This window comes from Artemia sp. Qi Xiang Cuo, chromosome 7 (assembly GCF_049724085.1).
Source record: "Artemia sp. Qi Xiang Cuo chromosome 7, ASM4972408v1, whole genome shotgun sequence".
In the NCBI taxonomy this organism is placed as follows: Eukaryota; Metazoa; Arthropoda; class Branchiopoda; order Anostraca; family Artemiidae; genus Artemia; species Artemia sp. Qi Xiang Cuo.
In genome coordinates, this window is record NC_142800.1 from 4016513 (window position 1) to 4035091 (window position 18579).

The window sequence follows — 18579 nt, forward strand, 5'->3', positions numbered from 1 at the left end:
ATTGTCAGATGGAAAATTCGTTTCATAGAGGATCCTATTTTGATTTTATTTTTTTCATTGGGAATTTTCATGTTGGAAAACCTACAATACTGTGGGAAGAATGGAAATTCCTCTTCCCCAAGAGTTCTCGTAGAACTCCTCATCGTAAGAAAATATAAAGTTTGTTGGGCCACACTGCCTTTTCGTTTATAAGTAATATAGAATCCAAATATAATAAAGGGTGAAACTTTTAATTTAGGGGTGAAACAACCGTCACAATATTGTCATCCCTTTCCAATTGCACCCTGATAATGGGTATATGATATATATCCAGGAAGGTCTTAGTCTTAGTCCTACCCAAAATTTAACGATTTTGCCATTGTTTTCAGGAAGTTTCTCGTTGTGAATATTGAATATTCATATAATGAATAATGAATATTTATTTATTATGTTGACAGAAGCGTCCCCCTTCTTGAAAAAAAGTCGTGTGTAATTACCGGTAGATCCTATTTCTTAGATATTTCTGTGAATATTGTGATGTACGAGTGGCCAAACCGTGGCATATGCACCAAACTTTGGATAATTTCGTGTAACACATGGTGTTTTGGAGTCTGAATAAATTGACATTTTACGGCTTATTCACACGAAAATGAAGGATTACTTTATTTAATTTGCTCACATACGTCATAGACTTTCAATGTAAAACCGAACCCATACTCTTTGGGTAATTTTTTCAGGAAGGGGCCCAATATACAACCAAATAAGGTTGAATGAAGCACACAGACAATACCGGCGATGAGTGCATCTTTACATTTATACCATATGTCGGTTAGTCCAGATTAAGCCCTACCATTATCCATCACTTAGCATTAGCTACTGGCCTTAACCATCGTGGTATCAATGGGTTCAATTCACGGAAATCAAGGGGGGAGCAAAATGTATTTTTCCATATCTAGGTAGGCGAATCTGTCTTTTTTTAATAAAACATAAATAAAGACGCTTTTCAATAGAATACCCCGAAAGATATCTTTCAGAATCTTCTAGAGGAAAAAATCTAGAGGGCGCAACACCCCTCCCCCATTGATGCAACTGCTGGGTATCGACTATTGAAGCAGTGTTTGAATTCCCTTGAGCCGTTCCATCGGAAGTTAAGATAAGATAAAATAATATTTATTTTCCAAAGCCTATCACAAGCTCTAATAGAGCAGAATTCGCTTCATATGTCAAAAGAAATAGACAAAGCGAAACAAAGAAACAAATAATACAACAAGAAAAGAAACACCAATCAAGCATAAAAATGTTCGATAAGAATTTAACAATTGACTAGAATAGAAACAGAAAAATAGAAGGATAAAGGGTGGGGGTAAAACATAATCACAGTCAAGAAGAAAAACACTGCCGAAATCGTATTCAAGGTCAAATACATAAAATTAAAAAAAAACATTTAAAATCAAGCCAAATTAGTTGTCAAAAGAAATATTTACAATTAGAGAAAGGAATACAATTAAAGGAACAAAAATTAAAATTAAAGGTCAGAAAAGAAATTTAACATAAATAAGTATCAACAAAAGGGAAAATAAAAGGGACAAAGATAAAGAGGAAAAAAAGACGCATGATTATTGTGAACGTACACAACAAATAAAAAAGGGACGGAGGGGTTAATTTTGGTACAGAGCATAATTCAGGGATTATTTAGCAGCGCCAAAATAAAGGGGATAAAACTTTTCCGGAACCTCTCAGTAACGGTATGGATTGGTGAATATATTGGAATTGCCAAGGAAGCTAAGCGGGGAAGACGGGGTCTAATGGGGTCATGTAAATCAGGAAAGATGTCATCAGTACGAGGATTAGATATTGCGTATTTAGCAAAACGAAAACAAAATTGTACTTTCCTTTCTTTTAACTTGATAATACCTGCAGATTTAATGAGGAATGAGTATAGAATTCTGCTCTTTTTATGCATGATATTGATTGAATGCTTTTGGACCGACTTGATTTTGTCACCAAGTTCGTTTGAAAGATGTAAATGCCAGACAAGACATCCAAATTCTAATAGCAGCCTGATAAATGATAAATAAACACAGAGGAACTGCATCTTAGAGCAATTAAATTTGTTTAAAAACTTTAACATAGGTAATGAAACGTTTGCTTGTTTAACAATATTAGAAACATGCATGTCCCATTTAAAATTATTTGAAGTTGTTATGCCAAGGAGTTTAACATGTTTCACTAGCAATTCGGGTGAGATAAGGTCAAGGAAAGCGGGAGTGGATTTCAAAAAATTTATATTCATTATATTTTATTTGGTGGAATTTACTTTCATATTTAGGTTCTTAACTTCATCTGAAATGTGGGTTAGGATTCCGAGGGGGTCACCTTTAGTATTCCTGTGACATACTTCAAGGATCGACAAGTCATCCATGTATTTCCACCTTTGGGGAAAATCCCTACCAATATCGTTAATCATGACTAGAAATAAAAGTGGTCCCAATAAGGTTCCTTGAAGAATTCCACAATATATAGGGAGGGGGTCAGAGAAAATATTTTTGTATTTAACAACTTGAGATCTATTCGAAAGAAATGATATAACAATATTTTCTAACAGAGGATCAAGTTCAAAGTTAACCAGTAGTGAAGGGATTAGGATGGTGTGGTCAACCAGGTCAAAAGCTTTTTGGAAATCAACTATGACAAGGTTCAACCAAACATTTGGTTTATCAAGGTTACTTACGATGGTATGTACTAAGTGTACAAAGTAAAGGGTGGTGGAAGTTTTCCTTAAATTACCAAACTGCCGGGTGTCAATGCACGGACAAATTATGTCCCTAAGCCAGTCACAGAGGAAACTTTCATAAAGTTTGAAAAAAACTGAAGTGAGTGTAATGGGGCGAATGTTGGCGAAAGTCAGACTGGTGCATTTTTTTTGGGACAGGTATTATAAAACCTTGTTTCCAGCAACTTGGGAATTTAACAAATTTTGTGATGTGGTTGAAAATATTTGAGTCAAAATTATTAAAGAAACACATAAAGCAACACTCGGCGCGGGGTAGTCACATATTGGCACATGATTCGTAAAACATATTCTGCTGTAATAACTTTAAAAAGCTAGGAAGTTAATATTATGAATAATATATAATAGAAGACATAATAATATCTATTATATTATAATAATATATTAGAATATTATGAATAATATATAATAGAAGTTAATATTCTGGACTTAGGCTACTCCTACTCTAGAGCAACATATTTTTTTTAATGTTACCCCTACTTCTGTATTACTTCTCAGGTAAAAAAAAAAGGGTCGTCATTACCTCTGGACTTGTCAGGCTTTTCGCACAATTCTAATTTCATTATGATTAGGCCTGTTCTGTGTGATTAGGCATAGTGTTTGCCAAAAACGAACTTTCTTTGTGCATCAAATTCAATTTTTACGCTGATTTTGAACTATACAATTAGAGTTTTGTCTTTGCTTCTAGTATTTGCGAAATAATTTTTTTTTTCGAAATTGGTGTTTCGAATTTTTAAGCATTCTAAAATATCTAAATATTTCTATATATATATATATATATATATATATATATATATATATATATATATATATATATATATAGAAATATTTCAATGGAAAACTGTGCTCCGTGTTTGAAATATCATCACACCAGAAACCTTGCCATTCGGCATTCAAATAATATCACATAAACATGCGAACAGTTTTATTAAAAAGTTGGTTTGAACGCAATATTTTACGTCTTTCTATTGTGTAGCAGTAAATGCTAAATTACTCCATTCAAAGGTACGGTATAAAATTTTGCCACGAGAGAGCCATTATTCTCTCTAAAGAGCAACAAAGATAAGAGTTTGGGTTCCCCAGATAAAAATTGGGCTTCCCAGATAAATAACCTGCTCCCATTGCACAAAATAGCTTCTGCCTGACAGTCTTTAACAAACAGTTTCATGATTTTTCTGTGTTATATTAGGCCGAATTTTGTACATTAATAAATGTTACATTTTTAAGTTTTTGTTAACGAACTTAATTTAATATTACTTATTATTTAAAATTTAATTAAAATATATATATAAAGAATTATATTAATTATAATTTATACAATTAAATATTATACAAATTAATTCTTATCAAACTATTATATAAAATAGATAAGATTAAAACCTAAATAAAATTAAATTGAAGTAAAGAAAAATTCAATATTACAAAAATCATTTTCTAGATATAGTTTATGCAATAATATAATATATATGATTAAAATGATATGTATGCTAAAAATATAATATTGTTTATAAGTAAACTTTACCTTGAATAAGCGGTAGTAGATGAAAAACAAAATATCGTAAATAATGACAAATATCGTAAATAATGACGTAAATAATGACAATAATGACATATTTAGAGTTTGGTTTAGCGTCATATAAACCAATAGCTAATAGAAAAACAGTGTGTATTGTGTATGAAAGTTTTTCAACAGAGTATGTGCTTTCGAGTAGGCTCAAGCACTATTGAAGAGCTAATTACAATAGCATACTTGGCAAACCCTGTGAATTTTCAACAGTAGGCTACATGGGCGTACAGAAGGAGGGGAGGGGGGCAGCCACCCCCTAAAACTTCAAATTTACACTAAATATGGCTGAAAAGGCAGTTGAAAAAAGGTAGATGGCTAAAAAAGCAGTTGATAAAAGGTAGATGGTTGAAAAATCAGGAAATAAACAGCTGGAATGACAGAATAAAATTCAAACAAGAAGCAATTATCCATAATATCTTGGAAATATTTAGCTCTAATCCAAGAAGATTAATGCTGAAGCTTCTTGATGATTTATAATTTTTGATGATTACTTATTAATAAAGATTTCGTAGGCATGATAGAAGTTGCTGGCAATGTAAGCATTTGTGAACTGCCAATATAAATCCCCCCCGCCCTTCATCACAATATCGGCTGCCCCTCACCCGCCTAGAGAAGAAGCTACGTGTGCCCATGGTAGGCTACAAGAACAGAAGTAACAATAAAAATGTATTTTCTGAAACCCCATCTATGTGAAACAAAGCTTTACTAGCATCTTACAAATTGCCTTTCAGGGTTTTAACAAATCTTTTATTATCGTGGACGATCTTATTCTACCGGCTGCAGCAGAAAAAGTGAACGTCATGATTGATGAGTGTGCTTGGAAGCCGGTTTTAAAACTCAGCTTTCAAAAAGGATTAAGGTCGCTTAAAGGACATACTCAGCTAGGAATCAAATATAGCTTTTGAGTCCCATTCAATATCCTTCCCATATATGATAACCACTACCATCGTAATGGTATACCAGCCCTTACCCCCTAACGGGGGCAGATTTAGCTTTTGGCTAAATACAAAAGCTAACTAATTTTGTTGTCTGGTACTATTTTCTTGTACTAATTCACATCAGCAGTTGGTTAATAATGCCAGATCAAGCCAAGTTAAAAAAAAAAAAAATCGTGCATAGCCTATGGCTATATTTGGTTTATTAACTGGGGGGGGGTACAAGACGCAATTGTGTCGGCAGTGATTATTATATTTGGAAAGAGTATTGAATTTTGAATAAAACGGTACATTTCCCTTCTTCCTTCCTGAATTTTATCCTAAAAGTGTTCTTTTATGCACATCTTTATAATTATAATAATATTATTATAATCTTTTAAGCATGCTTATCTTTATAATTATAATAATATTATTATAATCTTTTAAGAACACTTATCTGTATAATTATAGTAATATTATTATAATCTTTTTAGCACACTTATCTTTATAATTATAATAATATTATTATAATCTTTTAAGCACACTTATCTGTATAATTATAATAATATTATTATAATCTTTTAAGCACACTTATCTTTATAATTATAATAATATTATTATAATATTTTAAGCACACTTATCTTTATAATTATAATAATATTATTATAATCTTTTAAGCACACTTATCTGTATAATTATAATAATATTATTATAATATTTTAAGCACACTTATCTTTATAATTATAATAATATTATTATAATCTTTTAAGCACACTTATCTGTATAATTATAATAATATTATTATAATCTTTTAAGCACACTTATCTGTATAATTATAATAATATTATTATAATCTTTTAAGTACACTTATCTGTATAATTATAATAATATTATTATAATCTTTTAAGTACACTTATCTGTATAATTATAATAATATTATTATAATCTTTTAAGCAGACTTTCAAAAGCAGCTTCCGCTCATAGTTAGTCGTGATATTTACTATACATCTACTGCCGTGGGTAGAATAAGACCTTCTGTGACAGTAAAAGAGTTAATTTTCAGTAAACCATCTTGTAAGATGCTAGAAAAGCCTCGTTTGGTATAGATAGTTTTTTTTATTTTTTTAGCTTCAGTTCTTTTAACATGTTGGCAAAACATCACGTCTACCGACTTAGCCCAGCTTACATCTTATATTGCATATTAGCATATTGCATATTATTGCATATTATATATTGCATATTAGCCCATTGGAATATTATTATATATTGCATATTAGCCCAGCTTACAGCTTATATTGCATGTTGGCAAAACATCACGTCTACTGACTTAGCCCAGCAGAGGCGCCGGAGCTTTCAGTTAATAAAACAGTGTATTACTGGATGAAAATCTTTGAGCCTATTAGAATTTTTAAAGACTTCTAATTCTTGGAACCGGTGATTAAAATTTAATTATATGATTAATTAAATGTCAAGAATGCCCGCCAAGATGATTAAAATATGTCTCTTCTACTTTTGATTCTCTATCAATTGGTATAAAAATCTCGAGAAAAAAGGGAGTGTTTTGGGACTAGGTATTTTGTATTTTAATTTCCTTATGTTTTTGTTTCTTTTTTAGGAAGCCGAACTTCTAGAATGTCAAAACATGACTTTGAAAGCCGAAATTCAAAGATGGGAAGAGGAAAAACGCCGCCTCAAGGATGTTTTACGCACTCATAGTTCCACATGTTCCTGGTCAAAGTCTAAACGGTTTTTTTACAACCCCTATCCCCCTACACCAGTTTATACACCCACGCAACCGCCAACCCCAGCTGAAAGTTTCGGGTGTAGTTTTAATCCAGAAGTTTATCAAGATTACTCGCAGCAATCTTTTGGAGGGTTTTACAATACAAATCAGTTTGTTCCTGAACAACCGACCCCCATTCGAACCCCAGATCAACCTGCGATTCAGTTTGAATCAAGCCATTTTAACATTCAGCAAATAATGTCAAATCTCTATAATGATGGAATGTCATGAATTGTAGAAATATTTTGTTTTTATTTTGCCAAGCCCAGTGATTACTATCTTTACTTCAGTTTGATCTGAAACACAGTTATCTGGTTGTTTTTCGATAGTTTTGTGTTTCAGGAATGTTTTACCTTGGTGTGATTCTTAAAGGTGTTTTCTACTGTTGCTTAAAGAAATCATCACATACAATATTCACCAAATATTGTACTATTGTCGTCTGACTTTTGTTTATGGGACCTCATCAAACAGATCTCCCATGGTCTCCCTCCCCCTTTTCCTCTCCAATTTTTTCCTTCCCCTCTTATTATATTTTACCTCAAAATCCAGCGTGGATTATACTTCTATCTAAGATTTTACTTAGGAACTTGTTTCTGGAGAGAAGTTTCAGTTTTGGGGTCTATTATGAATAAAAAGTGACAATGTGCAAAATGTCCTTTTTAATTCATTTTTTGTTAAAAAGGTAAATTTTGCAATTATCAACAGAGGGGGTGGGCTAAATGATCACTTGTATTCTAAGAAGTTTCATATTGACTCTTGATCGAGAGCAAACTTTGAGGCTTCGTATAAAGTGGCTTGTTTTTCAGTCTCTATAAGCTTCATCTAAGACTTTGTTTCTTCTCTTTTTTGCTAAAAAGTTAAAAAATTATGATGTAAGATAACCTAACAGGGGTTCACAAATATCAAAATCAGTAAGCATCCCGAACAGTGTTAGCATCCCCAAAAATACAACAACCCAAAAGTTATGTACTTTAGAAAAATATCTCAAACTATTTTGCCTTATCATTACACCGACAGCAAAATCCAGCATAATCAAGATTTTATTCTAATAAGCTTGATAATCTAAAGACTTCGAAATTATGATGTTTTTCAAGTTTTTTCAGGTTGGACCAGGTTAATATGTGGTTAGGCAACTCTTTAAGAAATCTTTCAGAACTTCATACAAAAAAAAAAAGAATTACAACTCTTCCCTAAAGTCCAATGATTATACGAAATCGGTGGTAATTAGGGCCTGAAAGGATTAATGTTGTTACATAGTTAAGCTACTCAGATTTTTACATATTTTTGTCCTCTTAAATTAATGCAGTTTAAACAAATAATTGGATGAATAAGCGTATACAAGCTTAAAGACCAGCTTAAAAATCTTCTAAGTTTAACGAAGCCCATAAGTGATTTTTTTAAGAGCCCCCAGACAACCGAAAATGCAAAAATTGAACTACGTTTCGGTAGTAAAAAGAAAGTTACTCTTCTGACAAAAAAAAACTCTGTTTCCAGCCCCAACTCCCTACAAAATGTGGTTGCCCGCAGGCCTTACCCCTACTAAATTATATATGAAAAATTAATCTTAATTATCTAAGTAGCCCTTTGCCCCCCTGAGCAGCAGCTAAAACTGCCCTTTAGTGTTTAAGAATAATAGCATGGGGTAGACAGATTTAAATATAATTAACTGCAAGTTTTTACGTATTCTGTGAAACTGAGAATCCAAATTTCACTAAAATAATTTCTTAAACCACAAAAGCTTTCAATTTACATAAATTAAAAAAAATGAAAATATAGTGAAAACAGGTATAATATTTTAAACAAAGCAGTGGACAAAACAAAAAAAAAGTTACAAATTTCAAATAATATAGGAATCCGTTTTGATATTTCGGCTCCACGTCCGAACCCTTTATCAACGAAAAAAAACACTACAAAATGAATTAAGCTGAATTAAAAAAAAAAATAATAAAGAAAAGGAAAGCAAAAAACAGTAAACAAAACTCACATCTTAATAACTTCCAGTATCACCATGCAGATAGCACGAATATGCACAATAGAATGATAAAATAAGTTGTCTCTGGTACAGTTGAAGTGTGAAATTATCTTAATAACTTCCAATATCGAATTTTTGAAATATATTAATAGCTTCAAATATCAAATTTGACCCAACCTAAAAACAGTGTTTTACCTTACGAATCTAATGTAACTTCCTTTACTTCCACCTTTCTTATAAACAATGTAAATTCTTAGTACAGTTAGAAAAGTCCCCCTCGAAATGTCAAGAGTTTAATTCTTTTTTTTTTTGCAATCCAACTATCCCTTTTTGGAAAACAAAGAGGATTAATGCGAGTAGACATAGCAGTATTAAACAATACTAATTGAAGATATTTTAGCGTTATATGTTCTATTCGGTTTTGTTTTCCTTGTTAAAACAATTCAACACTCTTTTATCAAAAACACAAATAGTGTAAAATTAGGCATACTTAGCCTCAAAAATATTTCGGTAATGTTAGCTGAACGTTTTTTAAAGTTATATGTCCCGTTTGGTTTCTCTTTGGTTTTTCATATTCCCACAGTTCCAACCCTCTTGTTTTGTAAAATAAACAGTACTAAAGCAAGTAGACATAGCTATAAAAGCAATAGAACAAAGTTAGTTGAACATATTTTCATATTGTATATCCTGTTTAGTTTCTCTTTGGTTTTGGTGTTCCATATTGTGACAATTTCTATATTGTGACAATTGTGACTATTTTTTACTAAAAAACAGACAGCTCTAAAATAAGTAGACATGGCTACAGAAAAAATCAAACAATATTGGCTGAATGTATTTTAATAACGTATGTTCGTTTTGGTTTCTCTTTGGTTTTGGTTCTCTTTGTCCCTACAATTTAATTACCTTTTTTGAAAAACATACAGTATTAAGGTAAGAGGTCATACCTATAAAAACAACTGAACGGCATTAGTTGAAAATGTTTCCGTATTAAGTGTCCCATTGGTCTCTTTGGTTTTCCATATTTTCACAATACAGCTATCTATTATTGATAAACTGATAGCGTTAAAGTTAGTAGACATGGCTACAAAAATGGTCAAACATTAGCTGAATATATTTTAACATTATATGTCCCGTTTGGTTTCTCTTTGGTTTTGGTTTTCCGTGTTCCAACAATTGAAATATCTCTTGTTGAAAAACAAAAAGTATTAAGGTAATAAGACATGGCTATAAAAACAGTTGAACAGCATTATTTGAACGTATTCTAATGTTACATATTCCTTTTCATTTCTCTGCTGGCACTTCCGAAATATTCCTTTTGTGTTGAAATGGTTTTCTGATTTATAAATTTGCACTGGTTAAAATAGCTGATAAGTAAAAACTAACTTCAAATAAAATGCTCTTAATCCTATAGCACACGATAAACGAAATCTTAGAAATGATGTAACAGCTCACACCCGGATAGTTTTATTTTGGCAAGGTCCTTCTCACGAGGAGTAATACAGAGGATAAACACCTAAATATTTAAGTTCTAAAAAGATCTTCGCTCTTTTCCCGTACATTACTACTAACAACTCATTTCTGCACAAAGCCACAATGCAATATCTTGCTTCACAAACAGCTTACTCCACACTTCTTGCTGCACAACAGTTTAATACACAAAGCTATAAATACACATCAGTGAGCTGCCATAAGTTCTAAACTTACCATTGCTGTAAAATATATCATCTCGCCCTCGGTTTAAATTATAAACTAGGATATAAAACAAAACTGTCTTTTTGTATGCTTTTTTTCTTAGTTATCTGGCAGAATCATGTACGTAAGCTCAGAAAGGACTAGATTTTTTGATTTACAGGATTTGTTTGTCGGGCCCAGCATATTTTAGAAGGGACTAGGTCAATCCTGCTGCGAGCTTCTCTCATTTTAGTCCCTAACTAGCTACGCCAATACATTTTCTTCTATACCCAACTTGACTCTTTGGTTTATTCTTTACTGATCAGGCAATGCAGCGCTCTACTACCGTGTACCTGTTCCTAGTATTTCTTCCTTTTTTATTTTTATTCCATTTTCTTTGAATTCTAGAAAAATGATCTTCTTTTTACGCTTTTAAAAGGCGAATTTTCCCCTTTTTTTTTATTTCGGGCATTTTTATATTATGAAACGTGTGTATTGTGAGGTTTTTAAATTTATTTTTATTTGGAGCAAATTTACGATAGTAGATTTTAAATACGATTTATCGACATGAATCGTCTAAAAGGATGATATTTTTGTACAAAGTCTTCTTTTATATAAATAAAATTGTTTATTGTAATGAATAATTTGTTTTTCAGGTTAATTTTCATAGTTCGAAAAGGCTCAGGCACCCGTCATTTTAAAAGATATGTTTTAGGTCAAGTACCGACAGAATAATGACAATTGGTGGCATCAAGACAAAAATAAAAATTCTATTTACGGCTCAACTCCCCATTTGGCTGGGAGGGGCCTTCAAACCACCCTACAAGGCGATCGTTGCCATAGACTGAGAAATTATAAAGTTCTTTAATGCAAACTCTAATCAAGGAAAATTGGACAATGGACTCAGCGGAAAGCTTTTTGTGTTCTGTGGATGCTTAGCTTTAGCCTACATAAAAGTTTGTTTTTATCTATGACGATCACATCTAGCAAATATGTTTCTTACTTAAATTATGAATGTTGTTTCCTACGTAAATTCGCAAATATGAACGAATCCAAATTTGGTTTCAAACCGACAGTTGGTCCTTTTGCCTGGATTTCATTGCAAACTGCTCCTTCAATTGCAGGACATGTTGGAATTTCAGTTTTTCAGTATCAGAAATTCACTCAAATTTTAGATTTCAGTGATTCAAATCTAAGTGATTAAAGTGAATTTTCTACTACTTGAAGCTCAAAAAGTACCCAAATTAAATTTACGAAACTGAATTTTACAACTAAATTTTAACGCAGTTTTTTGTAAGTATGTTTCTTACGTAAATTACTAATGTTTTATTTTACGTAAATTTGTGAATATAAATGAATCCAAATTTGGTTTCAATTCCACAATTGGTCTTTTTGCCTTGATTTGATTGCAAACTCAGCTCCTTATATTTTAGGGCATATTTGAATTTCAATTTTTCACTATCACAAATTCACTCAAATTTTAGATTTCAGTGATTCAAATTTAAGTGATTAAAATGAAGATTTCAATACTTGAAGCTCAAAAACTGCCCAACCTAATTTTATGAAGCTTGATTTCATAATTTTTTTTAATATAGTAAAAATTATTTTACGTATGTTAAAAGTTCAAATATTTGAAAAGAGAGTTAAAATATTGTAATTTACCACTAAAACTGTGAAACAATTATTTTCACTTTGTTGTAAAGTTGTGGAAACGTCACAAACACCATTTGTTTCAGGCACGACAACTTTGTTCAATTTTAAGTTATCGAAACGTATTTTGTTACGAAATATAAATAGTCAAATAAAAATGAATAATCAAAAATTCGTGACAGCACAAAACTACATAATGCCAGCACAACAGCTTACAGCATCTTAACCGCACTTCTTAGAGTATTCGTGTGAGACTTATCTGCTGTACTGTAAATACAGACTTGTCAATAGATAAAATAAACAAAAATTCGGGATATTTCATCTTTACTTTTTGGGAAATGTGTTTTTCTAAAGGCACAGGGGCTTCTTAAAGCTTCTCTGGCTCAATATATTTTGTAGAAAAATATATGAAGTGCCGTACGAAGTACAGCAAAGAATGGCAAATATGTAAATTTTTATGTCCCGCTTGTTAGTAGAATGAAATTGTGACCTTTGCAATATTTGTTTATTATGGCGGTAACTTTAGTAATTTGCTTTTTCAAGCAACGTATTAAACTGAAAAGCTGAAGTTTTTTGGATAACCTGGTAATTTTGCTGGTAATTTCTTCTACGCTGTAGCAACTGGAAAATGTTATTTAATATCTTCTAAACAGCAATAACAGCAATGGAGGGAGCAAGTGTTGAGAGCGAAATAAACTGGATGAATTAAAAGTCCTGTGGGAACAATGCAGCGATTAATTCACGGATAGTCCTCGTTGCAATTTAAAAAAAAACCTTTTCTGATGAAAATAAGGAGTAACATTAAAACTTAAAACAAACACAAATTATTCCGTATATGAGGGAGGAAACCCATTCCTACCCCTTGCTTTTTACGCTATAGTCTTTAAATTTTTTTAAAATGTTACTACATGTGAGGGGGTTCTCCCCCAAGTCAATACCTCGCTCTTTACGCTACATTTTTTTTTAGTGCTTTCAAAAGAGCTATATATTCTAATTAAACGGCCTTTGTGATTCTGGTGTTTTTTAATCAATTTTTTTTTAACTTTTAACTTTAAGAGCGTAGTATTGACTAAGGGGAGAACCCCCTCATATACGTAATAACGTATACGTAATAAAAAAACAATAAAAAAAGAAGCGATACGGCTCAATAGTAATCGAAACTTTTAAAAAAGGAATTTTGATGTCAATAAATGTATCAAAAGAATGTGTTTATAATGCTGATTCTAAATATATAAATTTTATTATGTTTAGTATTACTCATCAAAGCCTACGAGCCTGAGAAAATTTACTCGGTTTTTTAAAGAGGGGGGAAACATCCCCTACAAGTGAAAGAATTTTAATGAAAATCACACCGTCAGATTCAGCGTATCATAAAATCCTTTTACTTAGGTTTCAAGCTCATATCTGCAAAAATCTGCAACTTTGTTTTTTTTGCCAGAAGAAAAATATACGAATATAGAAGTTAGTTACGTAAGTTAATTTGTAAAGACATCCATTTAGCAAAAGAAAAGTAAATTTTTTATACAAATTTTGTTTACTTATTCAATGACGGTTAGCCAAAATAAAAACTGCATTGACTAAAAAACGATCAGAAATTAAATAAAAAAAAAACAAATTTTTAAAACTGAAAGTAAGGAGTGACATTAAAACTTAAAACGAACAGAAATTATTCCGTATATGAAAGGGGCTGTCCCCTCCTCCACGCCTCGCTCTTTGCGCTAAAGTTGACTCTGTCTCACAGCTATAATTTTTAAAGCAAAAAAAAACTTTAGCGTAAAGAGCGAGGCGTTGAGGAGGGGACAGTCCCTTTCATATACGGAATAATTTCTGTTCGTTTTAAGTTTTAATGTCGCTCCTTACTTTCAGTTTAAAAAACTTTTTTTTTTTATTTAATAAAATAAAAGTTTGTTCTCATGTCTATTTGATAGTCTCGTTTCTTGAATAGAGATAAGTCAGAGTTCATTAGGACACAGGATATTTCTCGTTGCAACTAACTGCAGGAAGTACACGTGGAGTAGATAAGAGTTAAGACTGTTCGACTTATATTGCGGGATTTTCATGAGACACTTATCTTCTTTTGAAATATTTTGCAATCATTAAATAATTGCTATTTGTGATTGTAATAGAACAAAACCGCTATCAGTTTTCTAATTAGCATTTTCAATTGTTTATATTTCTTTGATATATTTTAAGATTTTAGAGTATTAGGAAAAATAATTACTTTTTTTTCTCAAGAATAACGAGTAAATAAAAAAGCACATTTTTCAAATTAAAGTAAAAAATGACATTAGAACTTCAAACGAACTCAAATTATTCCATATATGAAGGGGGATTCCCCTTCTTCAAATCCCATAGTGCTTTACTGGAAGCATTTATGAGTGGATTAATGGGTAATAGCCCTTTTTTTATTTACCAGTCCAATTCTTTAAACATTTGAACTGAGAGTTTTATTTTTTAAAGAAATCCACATCAATTACACCTTCTAGTCTTGAGGAAGCGAAAAATACTTTTTATCCGATTCCAATTGCTCTTGTCTTTGAGCAGTCGTTCTTAAAGCATTTGAGGAAAAGTTAGAATCTAGCATAAACAATGGGGGTTTAAGAGGGGGTAGCCTCCATCACATACAGAATAATCACTATTTGTTTTAACTTTTTTATCTTTTCTGTTAGTAAATACCACTATTTAGTCGTGGATCGAGTAGCTTCAATTTATTGGCATTAAGGTGAAAAAAACGATGTATGGCAAAATGCATGGAAATAAATAATTTAGGCTGTATATTTGCATATTAGAGGGGGAGCCAAAGTGATGCAGTCTTAAGAAGCATATAAGTAGCTTAATCCTAAAAATCCTAATTTACTTACTCATATCATTCCTAACAGCGAGTCACTGTATTTTACCCAAACCCCCTAATGTGCAAATATATGGCCCAAGTTATATATTTTCCATGCATTTTTCCAAATGTCACCCTTTTATTCAGCTTGATACCAGTGAACGATTAAAAATACATCTTAAATAGTGGTATAGGTATACCAGAAAAGATTACGTTTTAATATTGCTTCTTTCTTTCATTTGAAAAAAAATTTTTTTTTTTTATTAAATTTCTGTTCTTTTTTAACAGCCATGCCCATTATTACCCAAGCCCCACTCTTTACGTCAAAATCCAGCCTATGGATAACAATGCTTCAAAAAAAGATTTGATTTAGATCATTTTCTTTCAGCAACGTATATATTTTTAAGTAAACCACTGTCTCCACAGTAAGAGTGGAGCCCCTTAGTACCCATATTGGTCACTTCATTTTGTATTTCAATCCGTAAATATCTGAATATTTATTTAATTCATTGAAGTATCTTTAATAGAAAAAATTGAAAATATGGCCTTCAATCGCTTTTCTGGCCTTTTTACCCCTCCCCATAAAAAAACTATTGGCTAACACCCTAACTGATGGTGTGTAACAATGGGACACTCGTTGCTTCTGTAGGAGAGACAGTCTATAAAAAAAAGTTAATTTTTTTATTGAATTTATCTTTAGGGACGAACGTTATACTACCCGCAAGTGTGGCTGACTAAGAGGCTATATAACTAACATTTCTGTAGTTCACAGGATTTTTGCTGGATAAGATTTTGGCCCTGATCGGGCAAAGACACATTTTCCATGGGCCAAAATGCATTAATTCGGATTTTCTCGTCCAATAATCTACGACTATTGGCTCGATGCGATTACCCCTGGGGGGAAAAACAACAAACACGAATGCGTGATCATCCTTGTTTGGAAAAAAAAAGAAGTGATAGAACCTTTTTTCTGGAAACTTTCATAACTTGTACATATCGGCTTGTTTTGGTACTAACATCGTTAAATTTTGAAAATAATAGTATCACCTACACTTCACCTACACTATTTTTGTATCACCTACATTTCAAAACAATCAAAGCAAAAAATTTTACCTTATCCATTAATCCTGAAGATATGGCAGCTGAAAACTAAACAGATTTAATTTTCAGGGACTTTTTTTTAACTAATTACCAATATCAATTATCTGTGCGGCCGTTATTCAGGGTGTCTGTCCTCCGTAGGGCACCTTTTCCACGGTGGAGCCATAAATACTAAAAACTTCACAAAAATTATTTTCGATAATTCCAAAATCCCTCCTTTTACCTTAATTTCCATTGTTTCAAATTACTTCCAAGTTCTCTAAGTTCACCGAAATGAAAGACATGTCTCTACATCATGTTAGAAAAAAAAATACACTTAATAATTAAGTGAGGGTTTTCATTACCATTTTTAAATATTTAATTCAATTATCTTCACAAGAACAGAACTCTTCTAGCTGGTTTTATACCTGAAATTCCTACTTGACTGGCTAAGTTGTTCTAGCTCAAACACAGACTCATTCATGGACGTAGGGAGGGGGGCAGGTGCCCCCCCTCTAGACCTTCAAATTTAAATTAGATATGGCTGGAAAAGCAGATGGTTTGGAAAAAGCAGTTGATAAAACTCCATCACACTATCGTCTGCCCCCCCCCTAGACAGTATGCTGCCTACGCCCATGGACTCATTCTAGATTATCCTTCACCAGGCCAAAACTCAAAATCTCTCTTCAACTCTCTTCCTCAATTTCGTTTTCATTCATACATTTACAAACACAATTAAAAATGAGAAGAAAACTTTCTCCGCTTGTCACTTATTTTCAATAATTTAATTATCCTTTCAATTAAATTCTTAAAACCATCCAAACAGACCATTTTTTTCTTTTCCTTCTTCTCGACACATAATGACACATGTTTCAAATAACATATCACCAGTAATTTCTTTTTCATCTCCAACTCCAAATTTATGTCAAATTTTATAGCTTCTTCTTTTCTTCGTCACTTTCAACCTTCATACCATAGCTTTCATTTTAATTAAAAACTAACTAATGGCTTCCTTCAGTTGCTTTACGCTTGAGGAGCCCATGGTCCAAATCTACCACTTCCAAACTGGCAGAATACCCTTTTCATCTTCATTTCTCAAGAAACGAGATTGTCTATTGGAACATAGGGAGCATACATATACTCCTAACTTCTTGCGCTATCGGTAAAATGCGGATTCATGAAAGTGCTTTCAAAACTTACAAATGGTTCTTCTTCTTTCACGTGGTATCCACTGTCATCCTCTTCGTAAGCCGTCATCCAGGTTATCTACTTTTTCGTTTCTCCATTATCTCTGTGAGAAGCAGCTTCTTTTGCAATTGCTTCAGTATCAGGACCAAATCTTTTAATAAGGTTGAGGCATTTATCTCTGTATTTGGTGGAATAGGATCGTCTAGTAGGGGGGGGGGGCATCTGATTTCTGGCCATTTCAAAGTTTTTCTATGATCCATTTGAAAATTCAATTGTCGTTTGAGGAAGTATATTTTGGCTTTTTTTCGAAATTCGAGAACATATAAACCTCAGATTTCTTTGGGTAAAATAGCATATTGAAAAGTATGTCGTCACAATTTATTTGTCTAGTGGGAAGATATCTTGATGACTATTTTGCAAAAAGAAGAGAATAGTTTTTATTTTATTTTTATTTTTTTCTTTATTATTGTGACGAGTGCTGTAATTTGTTAATCTTGTATGTTATTTGTGTACATGGCCCCATTTTGGCTTGAAATACACGTTATCTTATCTTATCTATCTTATTCGCACTTAGTTTTCAATATTACCAACCCTTATAAAACGCCATAACATTGGCTCTAGGGATCTTAGACAAATTTAATCTTATTGTATAATTGATGTTAATGCCACTTTTTGGGGGAGTTTAACACCCATTTTTCTAAGATCTTGCAAATGTTCATTTGCTAAAAACATTTGGTGAGCAACAAAGGCTTAGTCAAAATTTATTCCTCGGAATGAGCGGGGATTAGAGATAAAATTCTACCCACCAAGAGAACCTAAAGAAAGCAATAATTCACGGGGCTCAGATTTATATTTGGTTTTTGCTAGTGAAACGCAATAAGTTTTTCATAGAAAACTAGAATATATGACGGATTCCTAACTCGAATTCTATAGAAAATATACCTCTGTTCTAATTATTCCACGATTATATTTCCTAAGGATTTATAGTTCGAATTTTTTAATGATAATCACTAAATAAAAATTTGCAATTACCATCCAGCAATGTTTAATTAATTCTAAAATACTTTCAGGAAAGTCCTTACAAAAGTTAACTGTAAAAAACTCAGGAATGGATAAGAGGCAGGAGCCCAACTTTATTATTAACTTTCATAACG

The 18579-nt window shown here is 32.0% G+C and overlaps 1 protein-coding gene across 1 annotated transcript in view; it reads left to right on the forward strand.

Moving 5' to 3' along the window:
* Positions 1 to 11314, forward strand: part of Atf3 (Activating transcription factor 3) — a 35123-nt gene extending 23809 nt beyond the window's left edge. The window contains exon 4 of the mRNA XM_089091968.1: positions 6867 to 11314. Within this exon, the coding sequence (XP_088948094.1) occupies positions 6867 to 7265 (399 nt within the window). The 3' untranslated portion in view covers positions 7266 to 11314. The remainder of the gene's footprint in view (positions 1 to 6866) is intronic.
* Positions 11315 to 18579: the final 7265 nt, after the last annotated feature.